Source organism: Pyxicephalus adspersus, chromosome 4 (assembly GCF_032062135.1).
Source record: "Pyxicephalus adspersus chromosome 4, UCB_Pads_2.0, whole genome shotgun sequence".
Taxonomy (NCBI): Eukaryota; Metazoa; Chordata; class Amphibia; order Anura; family Pyxicephalidae; genus Pyxicephalus; species Pyxicephalus adspersus.
This window is the reverse complement of record NC_092861.1, coordinates 112,762,926-112,778,394: the sequence shown is the minus strand read 5'-3', so window position 1 is coordinate 112,778,394 and position 15,469 is coordinate 112,762,926. Positions and strand designations below refer to the sequence as shown.

The 15,469-nt window shown below is 38.2% G+C and overlaps 1 protein-coding gene across 2 annotated transcripts in view; it reads right to left on the bottom strand.

Moving 5' to 3' along the window:
• Window positions 1-2,774: 2,774 nt before the first annotated feature.
• The window catches only part of WTAP (WT1 associated protein), a 42,274-nt gene continuing 29,579 nt past the window's right edge, over window positions 2,775-15,469 (bottom strand). For both annotated transcript variants that reach the window (XM_072409310.1, XM_072409309.1), the window contains exons 7-8: window positions 8,319-8,473; window positions 2,775-3,999 (exon numbers count right to left, since the gene is read on the bottom strand). In XM_072409310.1, the coding sequence (XP_072265411.1) occupies window positions 3,425-3,999; window positions 8,319-8,473 (730 nt within the window). In that variant the 3' untranslated portion in view covers window positions 2,775-3,424. The remainder of the gene's footprint in view (window positions 4,000-8,318; window positions 8,474-15,469) is intronic.

Sequence of the window (15,469 nt, the reverse complement as noted above, 5' to 3'; positions counted from 1 at the left end):
ATTCCAATTCACATCAAAGAGGCTTGAATTCCTTCAGTCAAGAGTGTCTCTGTGGCCTTCACATTTGCAGTCACTTTTAGGGGGTCGTTTGCCCTCAAATTACAGCCTTGCCATGTTTTCTATTGCCTAATGACTGATTTAAATGTACCCCAGGGCATAGTTAATAACTTTTTTATGTTATTTTTCTTACCAATTTGCACTTTCACTCACCTTTAATGGAGTTTAAAGTGTAAGTAAACCCAAAACAAAAAAATCACACTTCCCTTTTATCCCACAGAGCAGTCTATCCTTGGGGGGTTTCTGCCATCGGGTCCCACATTGTCTCGGTATCTGTCTTCAGCCCGGTGCGGACATCTTTTCCTCTCTTCTTCCTGCGTCACCCAATCTCGCACTGTGGAGGAGCAAGATCAGGTAACGTAGATTGGGGGAAAAAAAAGGGCTTCTTCTGCGTATACACAAGATGCTTGGGCATATGCAGAATGAGCAGCAAAGAGCCTCCCAGAATACGTGATGTAGATATCCCGGGAGGCTCTGCGCTCCCATTAATTCCTAATCACCTAGCAGTCAAGATTTAAGGGGGCAGTGCGGGACCCTTTTTTTAAAAAAAAATGTCTACCCTTCTTTGTAAAGTAAAAATTCTGAGTTTAGGTACGCTTTAAGCATTCCTGTCTTCATGGTGTGGGTAGGTATGGGTATACTACATTTTGCAGAATGGTGCCAATTACCACACTCCAGTACCAGTTCAGGGTTTGTATACAGAACATAAAGAAATAAGGCTTTTCTAGAGACAAAACTAAGTGTTTTTATGCATCCCTACCAGATACTAAATGTAACTGTACTCAAAAATATATATAAAACACACACACTCACACTATGGGTCCTGGGGACAGGATTGTAGAAGGAATACTGAGGGTTTCAGAATATCCCACTAAAGAACCACCTAAGAGTTAATCTTTAGCAAGTTAAATACAAAAACCTGAAATACTGAATACATGTAATTTGGATATACAGGTGGATCTGTGTAAGCTGTCTGGTCTGGTGGTCATCCTGTGTCCTCCTTCCCACGCTTGTGGTTGGAGTGACCTGATAAGAAAAAAGTTATGGCTGCTGTCTCGATGGGGTATGAGAGAGAATGCAGCTGGTAATATACAAAAAATATTCTCATACTAACAATTGCAAATTTTTTCACATTATATTGTAACAAGGAGGTTTGGTCAAAGTGAGCTAGTAAAGATCATGTACTGAGTTGACTGGAGATCAGTGTATATTTGTTAACTCCAGATATCAAAGAATTGAGTGCCAACGCTGACATTTTCTGTATACGGGTAAAGAAATCCCAGCTTCTTCATGCCTGACTTTCCCAGTTAGATGATATGTAAATAGACACTCCATGGGGTAAACAGTCCTGTGATCTTGCTGTTGCTGTTTTAGACAATTGTACCCATTCAATAAAGAGAAGTACTAACTCTTAATTAATCAGAGTCTGAGAGTTTTGTGTTGTTCTTTAACCACTCCTGACACTTGTAGTCCCACAAATATTTCCACCGTGTTACAAGGATTGATATAAAACAAACACTAATTACACATACCCAAATGCTCAATGCACCATGGCAAATATTCTACAGACCTTCAGTGTGACTGCAAACAAATATATTTCAGGTTTTAGTGATAAATACCAACAAGCTGATGCCTGGCCCATTCATTTGGCAATTTGGTCCAGTTATTTAAATGCCAAAAGTGAGCCAGCCATTGACTTTATGAGGAAAGATCAACATTTACATACTGTCTTGTTGTTATTTACATACTATCCTGTTGTTCAAAAATGCATTGTAAGTATATCCACAGGCACCTGAGGCATTACATCTTCAAAGTTGTTTCAAAATTGGCATACCTTGGCATAAAGTCAGGATCATAGCAATGGCAGCCTCCACTTTTCTGTTACGTTAGCTTTACTACGTTAGCAGTACTCTGGGCAAAGTGTCTAAATATTTGCCACACAATTAATACAGAAATTGAGTTTTATAGAAATGATAAACGTGCTTAGTTTTCTTATCACATGGAGGCTGGGAAAGTCTGGAGAGTGGATTTACATCCATGCTGTGATGTTTCTCTGATGAACGGAGTGATGTTTATAATTGTACTACAAACCAGGGAAGAGGCCAGTAACAAATGAACTTATATGAAGCACAAAATTAACCAATATTCATGTGCAGCTCTTCCTCTGAAAAGGCAGGTAGGGCATAAGGTATGCCAGACTAATTCCAGATTTGTTGTTCTTTTTCATCAAGGGAAATCTGTACAGAGAAAATATGTTGGCCGACATATCTCAAATGCCTGGTCTGGTAGTCTTTGGTTAAATATTTTCTTGGTGAATGTTCCAAAACATAAATTATGTCAAAAACCTTGACCCCGCAGGCTTGGTTTTGGTCAGATTTAAATGTACCAAACTTCTGGCAACATCTATTTGCAGAAATACAATTACAGTGAAAATACTTCACAGTAGCGGTTTCCTTATAAACTGCTCAGGAAGGTGAGTTAAATAATTTTTCACCCCACTGGGCCAACATATATAAGATGTTTGTCCTCAACTTCGAAGCACACAAAAAGCTTCATTGGAGAGGAGAGGTTGGTAGAATACAGTTGAGGTAGGCATTGCAGTAATTTCTTAGACTCATCCCCTCCTTGGAAACAAGTCACCATAATGACAGCTTTTTTTGGGGGGGTATGAGATTTCATGCCATCATTTCAGTTACTGAACGCACAAAATGTCTGTGTAAAGGTGACATTAAAAATCTTTATTTTGGTTTGGTCAGTACAGGCAAGGTATATTGGAGTCACAGAATCATATGCATAAACAAAGTACAACAGTTTGAAACTGAGCAACGGCACACAAGTCTTTAACGTTCAGCCATTTAAAGAAGGAAAATCAGCCATGAACAAATGTTATTTTTACTGAAGAAAGCAAAACTGTGTTTAACACTGAAACTACCAGAGGACTCTAATAGTCCAACCTGCGGTATAGCTATGTCACGGGCAAACTTTGGCAGCCAAACCCACACAGTACCATGAAAGAGATCATCTAGGTAAGATGAAAACATGGGTAGGAATGCCATTACACAGCAAAGATTTTAGGTACATGTTGTACAGACATCATTTGTGAAATATTTCCAAAGTTGTAAATTAGTTCAGCTTTTCATTACCTTACATAAAAATAATCGTCCAAACAAATTTAAATTTTTTATCTTAACAACTTTCAACTTAATTATCTGTTAAAATATCCAAATTGGCAGAGGTATTACAGTAAGCAACAATGAAAAACAAAACTCAAAAGGCAAAAATTATGACAAAATATGCACTGGACAGTATTAGTTCTGAAATTAAAGAATGTATAAAAAAAAGGAAAAAAAGTTTATCTGGTTTATTTTTACAAAACAGAGCCCTGCATATTCGCTGCAGAGTCCAGGCCATTTTGAATGTGACGGGAGCTTAGAGTTCGGCTGCCTTTCCCACTTCTTGGTTTCTCCTCCTGAGAGTCATGATTGGAGTCTGTGTCATTTGAATGGTGAGTGAGAGAGTTCTCACTTCCAGTTGGCGAGTCTACACTCTCATACCCAGTACTAAGTGGATTTATATAGCTGCCTCCACCTCTACCAGTTCTCTCCTCCGAGTGGTTTGACAACTTGCCCTCATTCATTGGAGATGCAGGAAAGTCATCATCTGCATTACTACTCTCTCTATAAAGCCCTGTAGAGCTGTGAGTTCTCTGGTGAGAGGAGCCTCCGTTGCTCGGTCCGTTTGACAAGCGACTGCAATCCTTACCGCCCGATTCCCCTTCTTCCTTGGGCTCTGTTGGAGTCCTAATTGCAGAGTATTGAGATTGTTGCTGTTGCAACTGAGATAGCTGTTGTCGGGATTCCTTCAGCTGCTGTTGGAGGACCAAAATAGTGCTTTGCATTCCCTCAACCTCTTCATCTAATTGGATAATGAAGTCATTCAGCTCTGATGACAGAAAACACGACACAAAATTAAAAACCGTACTTTAAAAGGAAACAAAATACACTGCATTTTTGTTAAAAAAAAGAAATATGTATTTTAAATATCTAAATGAGCTGGTTTAAAAGTAATATGTTCAATATGCACATTAGAATGTTTACTTTGTAAAATGCTTTATTACATAGACAGCTGTCTTTACATTACAAACATGCCAAAAATAAATCTGAAGTGTAGCTGTCAAGAAAATGCCAGGTAATGCAGCTTGACTAACATTGTGTGTGAAATGTAAAATAAAAGTAATTATTTGCTGTTTGATGTCTTCATTCAGTGTTAATACAAATAACAGATTGTAAGGGAATAATACAAGCACTGGTCAGAGGAGATGTTTTGCCTACCCACGACCCCCTATTACATGTATGTAAATGTAATGATGTAAATGGAAAGTAGTGATGGTTGGATTGCTCTAGGTCACAGGAGTTTGGTAGACAACCATTTTATACAAGGCAAAAATTCTGTCTGTTTGGTTTTATTTTTAAGTGCAACACCCTTTAAAAAAAAAAAAAAAAACATCTTGGGCATGCGCAGAAGGAGCCTTTTTGTGAAAAGGGAAAACAATTGCCGCTCTCACTGCAAGTTTTTTTCCAACCTACGCCACCTGATCTCGCGCCTGGGTCAGGTGATGTAGGAAGAAGAACCCGGAAGAAGACATAACAGAGACAGATGCCGGGAGGACGTGGGACCCAATGGAAGAGATCTTCGGACCGATCGACTGCGCTGCGGGATTGAGGGCAAGTGTATTTTTTTTTGTTTTGGGGGAATTTTGTTTAGTTCCTCTTTAAAAGCATTAAGGCATGGATGCAAACCAAATGTGTTTACTGTAAACTGGATATAAAAGAAATATAATTTGTTAATGACACAAGACATTCCTAGTATATTTCACTAAGCATTGTGGGGTCCTGATTTTTTTTTACAAGGCTGCTTGTTAATAGCAGTGATAAACTTATGTTTTCTGGGTCACTGCTTGTTAAAATGTAAAGAAAATCTGATAAAACGTATAAAGTAGGTGTCAAAAGCAGCAAATTACATCATATTAGCAAATCTTTACACAAGAGTTGCCTGAAAGTAGAACATTTCTATTTTTCTTTTTAACCTCCCGGGCCGTTAACCCAAACCTAGTTCGGGGTAAAAAAAAATTGCTAAAAGCGTTTACCTCAAACTAGGCTCGGGGTAGCTAAAATTAGAATCAAGCGTTGCTTTGGCTGCAGCGCCAAATTCAAATCCCCTTACAGTGCAATCTGATTGTCATACAACATTGTATGACAATGGATTACAGAAAACCCCACTTACCTGGTCCCCACAGCTCCTCCGGAGACGTCTTCTTCATTATGTATCTTCAGAACTACTCTAAGATCTTCACCTTGAAGCTTTGCCTTTGCATTGAAAAGGTTTTGTTAAATGGCTGGGGCAACAATGAGTACAGGCCACCATGAGTAAAAGTCAGATGATGGGCGATTCAGACAATTTTTTTTCTAACTAATTGGTGTATTAAGTAACTGCGTGCTTGTCTTATTATCTTTACATGTCTGACTTTGCTATTGCCATTATTTGGCTGACTGAAGCAGAGCAGAATATACAAAACTATAGCAATGAGAGATTATTTTGGAGTGTGTAGTTCCCAATAAAAGATCTACCTTTTAGATATTTATTTTATATGGATCTTAAAAACTTATCAACTTGTTGTAAATATTCTTATTGGCGTATGTTGACTTTTTCAAAACCTTGTTGAGGTATAATTTGTAATCATTTATACACACAACGGCCACCATATTTTGTAATTATTTATCCAGGCATTGTTTTCTGCTTTGCAGTGCTACACACTGGTGGTTTTATACGGCTTCTTCATAAAATGTGAATAAATCAGCTGTCCAATTAACACACAGGGTATTACCATCTACGAGGGGGTGCTGAGAAGTTCCTGGCTTTGCCCCCTTCCAGATGAAATAGAAAAATTAGTGTGGGGGCATATGAGACCCTAATATCTTAGTATGTTAACTGTGCAAATATCAGGTACTTGTAATTCGTAAATCTCTTATCTTTTAGTGAGAAGCTGTGATGGCAGAGGCACAAGCAAGTTTCACGTCGTTGGAATTACAGGCCATCATGAAGTTTTTGTTTCTCCAGGGAAAGTCAGCAAAAGACATTTACACTGAGATGTCACAAACACTGGGGGAGAAGTGTCCTTCCTACAGCACTGTCAAAACCTTGATATCTCGTTTCAAGACTGGGAATTTCACCGTTGAAGATGAGCCCTGCAGTGGGCACCTCCCAACTTCAACTGACCCGGCAACCTGCGATGCTGTCCATGAGCTGATTATTGAGGCCAATATCCATAAAAAAAAGATAGCCCAGATACTTGACATCTCATGGGAGCGTGTTGGGTTTGTTATCACAACTATTCTAGACATGGGAAAGTTTTCATTCAAGGGGATGCCGAAATGTTTGATCAGTGATCAGAAGGAATGAGTTGAGGCATCCAAAGCCGTTTTGCCCCATTTTGAAGCTGAACAGGACTTTTTGACTAGGTTAGTGACTGATGATGAAACCTGGCTCCACATCTATGATCCTGAAACCAAGGAACAGTCAAAGGAATAGCGCCACAGCGGGTCCCCGCGTCTGAAAAAGTTCCGAACCCAGAAATCGGCCAAAAAAGTAATGGAGTGCGTTTTCTGGTACAGAGATTATATTCTGTTGGTGGACTACCTACCTCAGGGCTCTAGTATCACCGGGCAGTATTATGCTAACCTCCTGGACCAGCTGAAGGAGGCAATTAAGACCAAATGCTGTGAAAAGTTGACCAAAGATCCTTTTTTTGCAGGACAAGCCACCCGCACACAAGTCCAACGTTGTGGATGCCAAATTGAACACCCTGGGTTTCCAATTGGTCTATCATCCCCCTTACTCACCTGACCTGGCCCCTGTGGACTATTATCTGTTCCCTGAATATGAAAAAACACCTGAAGGGGACATTTCTGACGTCAAAGATGCTGCTGAGAGCTGGTTTGAGGCCCAAACATAGGACTTTTATTTGAACAGTCTAAAAAACCTGCAACTACGATGTACCAAGTGCATCAGTCTCGGGGGGAATATGTTGAATAAATGTGTTATTTCATAACTCTGGCTCCCTTCTTTCTGGGCAAAGCCAGGAACTTCTCAGCACCCCTTGTACCTAGATAAAAATGGCCAAACCAATGGTCGCTCCAGAACAGTGGTCCCCAACCTTTTGGATGTCGAGGACCACTAAATTTACTGACTCCGGACCGCTCATGCATGGGGAACAGTGTGTCATTCAAGTGACATCATAATGAGTGACATCATAATGCCAAAACCCGCGAACTCTACCACTCTGCGACACAACCTGCCTACCGCCCTGAGCCTGCGATGCTTATGGGAGACATGGCCCGCGCCTCTAGTCGGTGCAAACCCCCCCTTCAAGTGGGGTGTCTCACTTGACCTGCTGGGGGATGCACCAGCCAGAGCCGTGAACTGACCACAGGTTGGGGACAGCTGATCTAGAAGTAGGACCACTATACACACACACACACACACACACACACACACACACACACACGTACTTGGCAGTCCTATTTAGATAGGACAGACAAACAAGTCACAGTTAAGCCCCCTAGCGTTCTAATTCTGTTGATATTTCCAAGCAAAAAGTGTTACATTTTTTAGCATGAAAATTTATTTTACATTGTAGGCCTTTAATTCTTAGGCATAACTCACTGAAATATGTCCAATATTTAATAAATTTAATAATAAACTTTAAATTAAAAAACACAAAAATCTGTTAAAAGAAAAAATTGTGATACATGTAATAACTGTACAGTAATATATATATATATATATATATATATATATATATATATCTCCTGGCTGCACCAACGTCACAGGGAAACCCCGGAGATCGTCTCTGCATTTGCCGGCTGGAGTTCGAAGGGAGAAGACGTGTGCCGAAGACCTGAGGGTACCAGCAGGACGACAACAGAACAAGGTGTTTTTTTTTTTTTTAATCTTTTTAGTGACCCCGAGTGTGACACTCGGGATTAGCACTAGGGGGGAAATGCTTAAAAAAAAGAAGATTTAAAGCAGTTTAAGGTTTCTTCAACAGAGTATTCTATTTTTTGCCACCCATACACATGGCAGACTTTGTTACACTAAAACATAATTGTAAATGTTTCTATCTTGAATTCCTTTGAAAATAGCTAATCTACAGAAAAAAAATCTAAATTAGGTTACATATGTAATGCAAAAATAATCCTTACCATCCTGGCTGCTTTTCAGCTCCTCACTATACTTCTTCTGTAGAGCCAATTCTGCTTCAAGCTGAGCAATGCGACCCTGGGACAGCTGTCTCCCCAGCTCCTGATTCTCCTGGATAAGCATTCGACACTTCGCCATTAACTTTTTCCCCGTTTGGCTGTAAAGGAAAGAGTTCCTTTGTCAAAACATGGATATGTTACCCACACATGGTTAAAGAGCAATTGCATTTACAATGCAAATTACAAATAACCAGAAGCTCATAAGTTTTCAAATAGTTTGCTACTGAAAGAGTTATGATTGTCTTGTAAAAAGAATTAAATATCGATAGGAACACATTTGTTAAAATACATTTACAGTCTTTGTAAAGTGATAAATGCCAATGCAAAAAATCTGACAACACCAACATCACATTACTAAAAGCAGGTCTTAAACAGAATTAAGATCTTCACTGGATAATATTTTCAGAACGTTAGCTGAATTTTTTTTTTTCTCACAAAAGCAGAACTTGAGTTTACATGCATGAGGTACATAATCAGAAAGGACAGTGGGAGATGAGTGTTCACTACACTTACCTCTTTGCTGTCCTTCCCAAGTTATGCCCTTTAAAAACTCTGCAGACTGGTAATGTCATCAGTCAATGTACCACCTGCTTCCTTAAAAGTTATTGTATGAATGAATAAGTCACTAAAACTGTGGCTCCGAAGAATAGAAAACAGAAAAAGCACAGACGAGAATAAATGAGCTACAGTACTGTAATACACAGGCCCATAATGCAGAAGAGGATGCACAAAGTAATCCTAATTAATACTTTACATTTTTTTTCTGCCTGTTCCTCTTCTTCAGGTATCCCAGGAGACCTTCTTTATTAGAAGTAAATGTTCTCCAAGAGGAATAAACTACTTGACACACCTTGCGATTCAGTTTAACAGACAAAAAAAAAAAAAATAAAAATAAAAAAATTTGTTTCATTAAGTATTCCATAACCACAATGATCTTCCACTGAGTTCTCTGAATTCCCAATCCTTCGCAAACTGTGTCAAGAGGATACAGAGGAACCGAATATCAGATAGATTAAGTTCCTCCAGGACTGAATTCCTTATATAAAGAAACTGCAACCAAATCAAAAGATTTTCACCAAAATAAGAAATCGAAGGTTTTCAATTTGAAGCCTTTACAATCTCTTCATCCCCGTCTAGAATATATCTGTATAGATACTGTTTAACAACGCCCACAAAAAATGGTCCTGAGTGCATTGGAGAGGAGAGCTGGAGTATGATTTTTAACCATAAGTAAAACAAGTCAGAAGACCAGAATTTATGACATGAGCAAGTAACATAATTCAACTTAACATAAAGATATGACCAAACAGCAATATGAAACCAATAATGAGTAATGTCTATAACATGGTTTAAAATAAAATTCTAACTTTTTGATTGTAAAAGCATAAGTGTCTCCAAGCATGACTGGTACAACTGACTGAAAAAAGCAAATTGGTCATCATGCAGCTAAACACCACTGTGGGTCATTACTGTATGGCTCACAAGGTATATGCTAAATAAAGGTTAATCAAGCACCTCTATGATTATCCATGTGATGAAGGTAAATGTCCAGAACCAGAATGCAGCTTAGCAATCAGCAGTTCCAAGCAGAGAGGTATTTTGGATTTTATTACTATTAATAATATTACATACCTATCAAATCATGGCAACAAACGCAACTAGCCCAACCCACACATATCTTTAATGCAGGATCCTTTTGCCATTATTAAACTTATTTGTTAACATTCAAATATAATGGGACCTCAAAATTACAAATCTGAACAGGTAATGTTAGCTGTGTTCTATATACAAGAGGTCAGTTTCTGTAAATTGTCGTAAAAAGAAAAGTTTTAGGGAATGGATCTGTACACTGGTGGGGTTGTAACTATCAACAAACTAGGCTGGAATTTATACCAAAAACACCCTTTGAAAGCCTTTATGCCAGTTTTTCTTGTCCTCTGGAGTGCCTATGAACAGCAGACACAGTAGCTTGTGTTTGCAACTTAACCCCGCACCAAGTTAAAAGGCTTTCTGTCACATTGATTGGTTTAAAGGTAAAGGGCAGTTAAACCCCTGCCAGGCCACTTGTTTTTCATGTGGGAAATTTCAAGTTAGCTCCTGTGGTATTCACACAACAGGAAGAGAGAAGAGTGAGGTAATATTCACCTTTGGACAGTTCTCATCAGGATGAACAAGTGTCCACTAGGAAATTCCCTCTATTTCAGTTGAGGTCAAAAACTAAAATTTTGTATATTCCTTGCAACGGTCACCTGGACACCAGTAAATCTCCCCAGCAGGAAACCCTGTAATAAAAACCTGCAGGAAGTTCCAACCTCTCCCTATTCTATCAAATAAAATATTGCTTTAGATATTAGGGCACAGAAGAAATTACAGAAGCTAGACATTGATCCCGTAACAGTGAAAGGGTTTGGGATATCCCCAATAGCCATGAAGGACAACCCTGGATTAGCCTGCTCTGTGGGGCAAGTGTCAGATCTGTACTGGTGGTTACAGGTTTGCTTTGAAAACATAAGGGGCACAAATGATCAAATGTTTAAGTTGCAGAAAAAAATAAAAATTGCTGTAATGTTCCAAATGATAAATTACAAGAAAAAAAAAATTTGATGTGTTTGTATACATTAGGAAGTGGGTATAATGTGTTCCAAGTCAGGAAATGATGCTCAAGACTAGGATTCAAACTCTAGTAAAATAAGGCTAATAATAATAATAATGCAAATATATTTAAATACACAAGAATCATTACTTAATATTTACATTTCTGAGAAAAGGCAATCAGGACTTGAAAGGAAATATAGGCTGAAAACAAGCAATTATTGCTGAGCAAATAATAAAATATTGCATTAGCACAAATTATCTTCAATGAGCATAACATCAAAAGGATCAATAGATCCAGAAATAAATGGTACATGCAGCCATATAAGATTTGGTAAATTTTGTGCAATGTCAAAACTACCCATCACACCAAAGCAAAAACTACGGTAAACCACATGTCTGAAGGGATAAAGCAAAGTTCAGTTTACACAGAAATAAGAGATCTAGATATACCCTTGGATAGCTAGATCTTTGGACATTTGACATGTATTTATCCTCAGCTGAAAGGACTTGTGGATTGGTTTTATACAGTCTCCTGACTTAAAAGCACATTTTTTTGTACCTGCTACTTTTAAGATACAAAAACAAAACAAAAAAAACCTGTTAAGTGGTTAAACTCCACAGCCCACACTTCTCTAGTAGATGCAGATTAATCTCTTGAAACTAGGTTACTCGGAGTCCCACCAGCCACCTCCTTATAAAGACCACACTTCCAAGGGTGGGTTGGGTGGCACATAAAGAAAATATTTGAAGCCTTTAGGACAAGCATCGATATTTCAGCCCTACACAAAAGCCACCCTCATAAACGGATATAGAGATAGTATATGGGCAATGATTCAAAGCAGTCTGGTAAAAACCCAGAGGAACAGTGTTTTAGGAAAATTTAAAATTTAATATAATGAATAAATATAATATTTAACTAAAAATGAAATAAACTATATCTCCTCTTTATGCAATTTGACCAGATTCTATAAAGGCTAATGAGTTTTGGAATGGTATGTTTCATGCCAACACAAATCAAGCTTCTACTTCCTAATAAAATGAAGGGCTTATCAAATCTATAATACAATAGCAAAGGACATTACATCCTTTTACCAAAAAGAAACACTCCCTAGCATCCTTAAGCTGCCCCAGTTAAAGAAACATTTAAGTACCCTTCTTGATGAATGAAGGGTATTGAATACTTTGCAATGAATCGTATAATGGTCAATATAAGTAGATAAAAAAAAATGACAGTAACAAGAGTAATTCTAGAAGTTTTTGAAAAGCGTACTGAAAAAACAGCTGTGTGTGCTTCCACTTTCAAAATAAGGAAACATTAAAACAATTGTGTTGCCAATAGGAGATGTCAGACTTTACCGACTTTGTAATCTTTGTAGGCTTACCTTACCTTGTGAGTTTGCCAAGGTCCATAGGACAGGTGCCTACTTACATCTGCAGTTTATCCTAGAGTACTTGCTTCTCTTCAATCCCCCATTATAGAAATATTGTCCCACAGCTTCCATGGTTCAAATTTAGCCTGCCTAATGTGATGGCCAAACTTACTAGTTAATATCAAGGAGCAATAGTTACATTGTGCACAATATATGGTTTGAATATATAGATAGCAGGGTGCTCTAACCGTTAGGCTAAGAGTATGAACATGTAGGTCCAAAGAATTCAGGAATCTTAGCCTCTCCATGGTCCATGAAGAGGGACCAGTCACTTCTCTCTCACCTAAAGAATATCTGGCAAGAATATAGTACACATATATCATCAATCACTGAATTATGGGCCCTGTAAAAGAACCTGTCTGTTACCTTAAGGTTAGCAGTACTAGCCAGAGAACTCATTTCAGTGAATGTAAAAGCAAGCCGCCCCATCATGCAAGAATTATCTTTAAATAAACCTGTAATGAAGTAGTATAGAAGAGCACTTATTTTCAAAATACTGATTGGCATCCAATGTCTCAAATATGGAGTAATTTCCTTTAAAAAAACGCAGTAGTATAGAGGAATAAAAAAAATTTTTTGATTGATTTCTAAAAATTGTAGCTTTCTGTGTAGCTAGGAGAAGGGAGGGACAGATATAAGGTACAAATCCTGATCACAAATATATATGTGGACATAAAGTTATAAAGACGTGTTTGAAAAGTGAAGCATATTTTGGCTAGATTTTCTCTACACTGCAAACATTATAGCTTATGTGATGGGGGGACCAATGAGACACTTAACGGCTAACCTTAGGTTCTCTTTTAAAGGAGAAGTATTCATTCTGAGCTATCCTAACCCAACCTCTTTAGATTCATAGGTACTGAGAACCAAATGGTAATTGCTTGCAAGGACTGGTGGCTGCAGATTTTCTTCCCTTCCGGCACTTGATTGGAGCTTCAGGACTTCTAAAAGGATGTGTCTTGTGAGTGCAACAAAGACCTTCAGAAGACAACCAGAGGCTGTCAAATGTAAAACAAACCACATACACACCGTCCTGAGGTTGACAGCAAGTATGAATCTGAAGAGGAGCACAAACGTTTTTTGTATTTAAGTGTACTAATCTCCTTCAAACACTTTCACTCTGCTACCAAAGACCTGTCTGGTTTGCAAAGTTTTAACTTTTAAATGAGTTGATATGTTTGGCATACATTGTTGAGATGAACTATATATAATATTGATAGATATATTCTAATATGAAAAATGCTTTTAAAAAAAAAAGGGGGGGGGGGGGTGTTATAAAGATAGCTATTTCTTTGCTTATACAATGCCTCATTAAACTTGTTCAGCAAAAGACCACTCACTCGCTCACATAAAAAAAAATGCTTGTTTATCTACACTAATAAGTATTGGCAAATTTCAATTTTTAGTTAAGAAAAAGGAAAGGAAACACTGACAAGGTTGTTTTCTGCCAAAATCTCCCAAAGTGAAGGGGAACTTAATTACCCTCCAACCTAGCTTCTGGATGCTTTGTCTAGGGGAGAGTGAGGTCACTGAACCTTTTGAAGGATCCTGGAAAATTCAAGAGGCCCAAACTTGACAAGAAACGGATGATCAACTACTGTACATTGTTAAAGGATTTGGGATCTTGTTCTAACTCAGGGCCAGTGGCTTCACCCACACTCAGGTTACCATTGTTGGAGGCCAAGGTGTAAGGTGAATAATTTTTTTCAATTTTCATTTTTAATATTCAAGGGGCAGGGGGACTGCAAAACCTTGCATTTCCAAATACCAACTGCAAAACAATATGTATGGTATTCTGTAAAAAATCTGTGAAGCCCAGTTCTGCTCCAAGGTTAAGCTCTACCTCCCGAGAGGCTTCCCTCCCACCCACTAATGCAGGGAGACAGATTCTGTACAGGACTGCCAAATATGCCAATCAAAAGAATGACAAAGACAATCCTGAAACTGCACAAGGGGTGGGTGAGTGGAACTTGGGATCACTATTAAAATCTTTACCACTGTATTTAAAATATATAAATATCCTTGAATATATTCAGCTACAATATAGTATATAATAAGAACATACCAGTAATGTATAGTGATACATACACAAGACTCAACATACAAATATCTACAAATTATTCTGTTACTACACAGATACAACTTACTTGATTAAGGGATTTCAATTCACAATCCTGTTTTATAGGAACAACTGCTGGTTAACAATCTGTCAGTTTAAGATCCATATTAATATTAGGCAAAAATAATACTCAGGATTTGATAACCAATTATGTGGCATTTATCACTTTACAAAGCTTATGACTATTCCTGTACATGTTGTCAACATTTGCAATACTTCATTTTTTTATAACAAAGCACTAAATGCAAAACAAATACAAAGCTTTGAGCTTAAAAAGGCACTAAACATGACCCATTTGCATCAACCAAACACTTTAATGTCTGAAAGGCGTGGGGAAAAAAATGAAATATGTTGGAATTGGTGGGGGAAAAGTACCTATAGAAGGTATTTCAGTTATCTATTAAACAATCCAGCCTGATAAGATCCTTCCAAGATGGACTACCCATTGTTTTGTACTATCAAATGATACTGGCACTGGTCATATCCACATTTAGTGTTCAACCCAGAAACTTTTACTAATTTAAGCCTTGTGGGAAGAAATTGTAGGCCGGTGGCAGGCCCTGTATTGTGACCCTGCTCTTCAGTACCCACCCAAAAACAGCCGGGTGGTTACTGAAAAGTGCCGTGTGGTACGCCAGGCTAAAAGGGGCTGGGGGGAACACTGGACATTCCTCCATGAATAAATACCTTGAGAATATTTTGGCTCTCAGCACAAATTAAAGGATGGTTTGGTAAAAGCTGGCAAGTTGAATTACCCAAATGTTTTCTTGAACTTTTCAGTTCCCCACTAATACAACTCCCTGCGCTAGAATTACAAACCCTCATGCATTTTCAAGAATATAAAACACCAAAATTAGGACTCTGTATAGGGAACACAGTATGTGCAGACCTTGGTCACACCAGGGCAGGGTTTTTTGGTAAGATCAAAAATCAGTAGGGGATTCACTGCA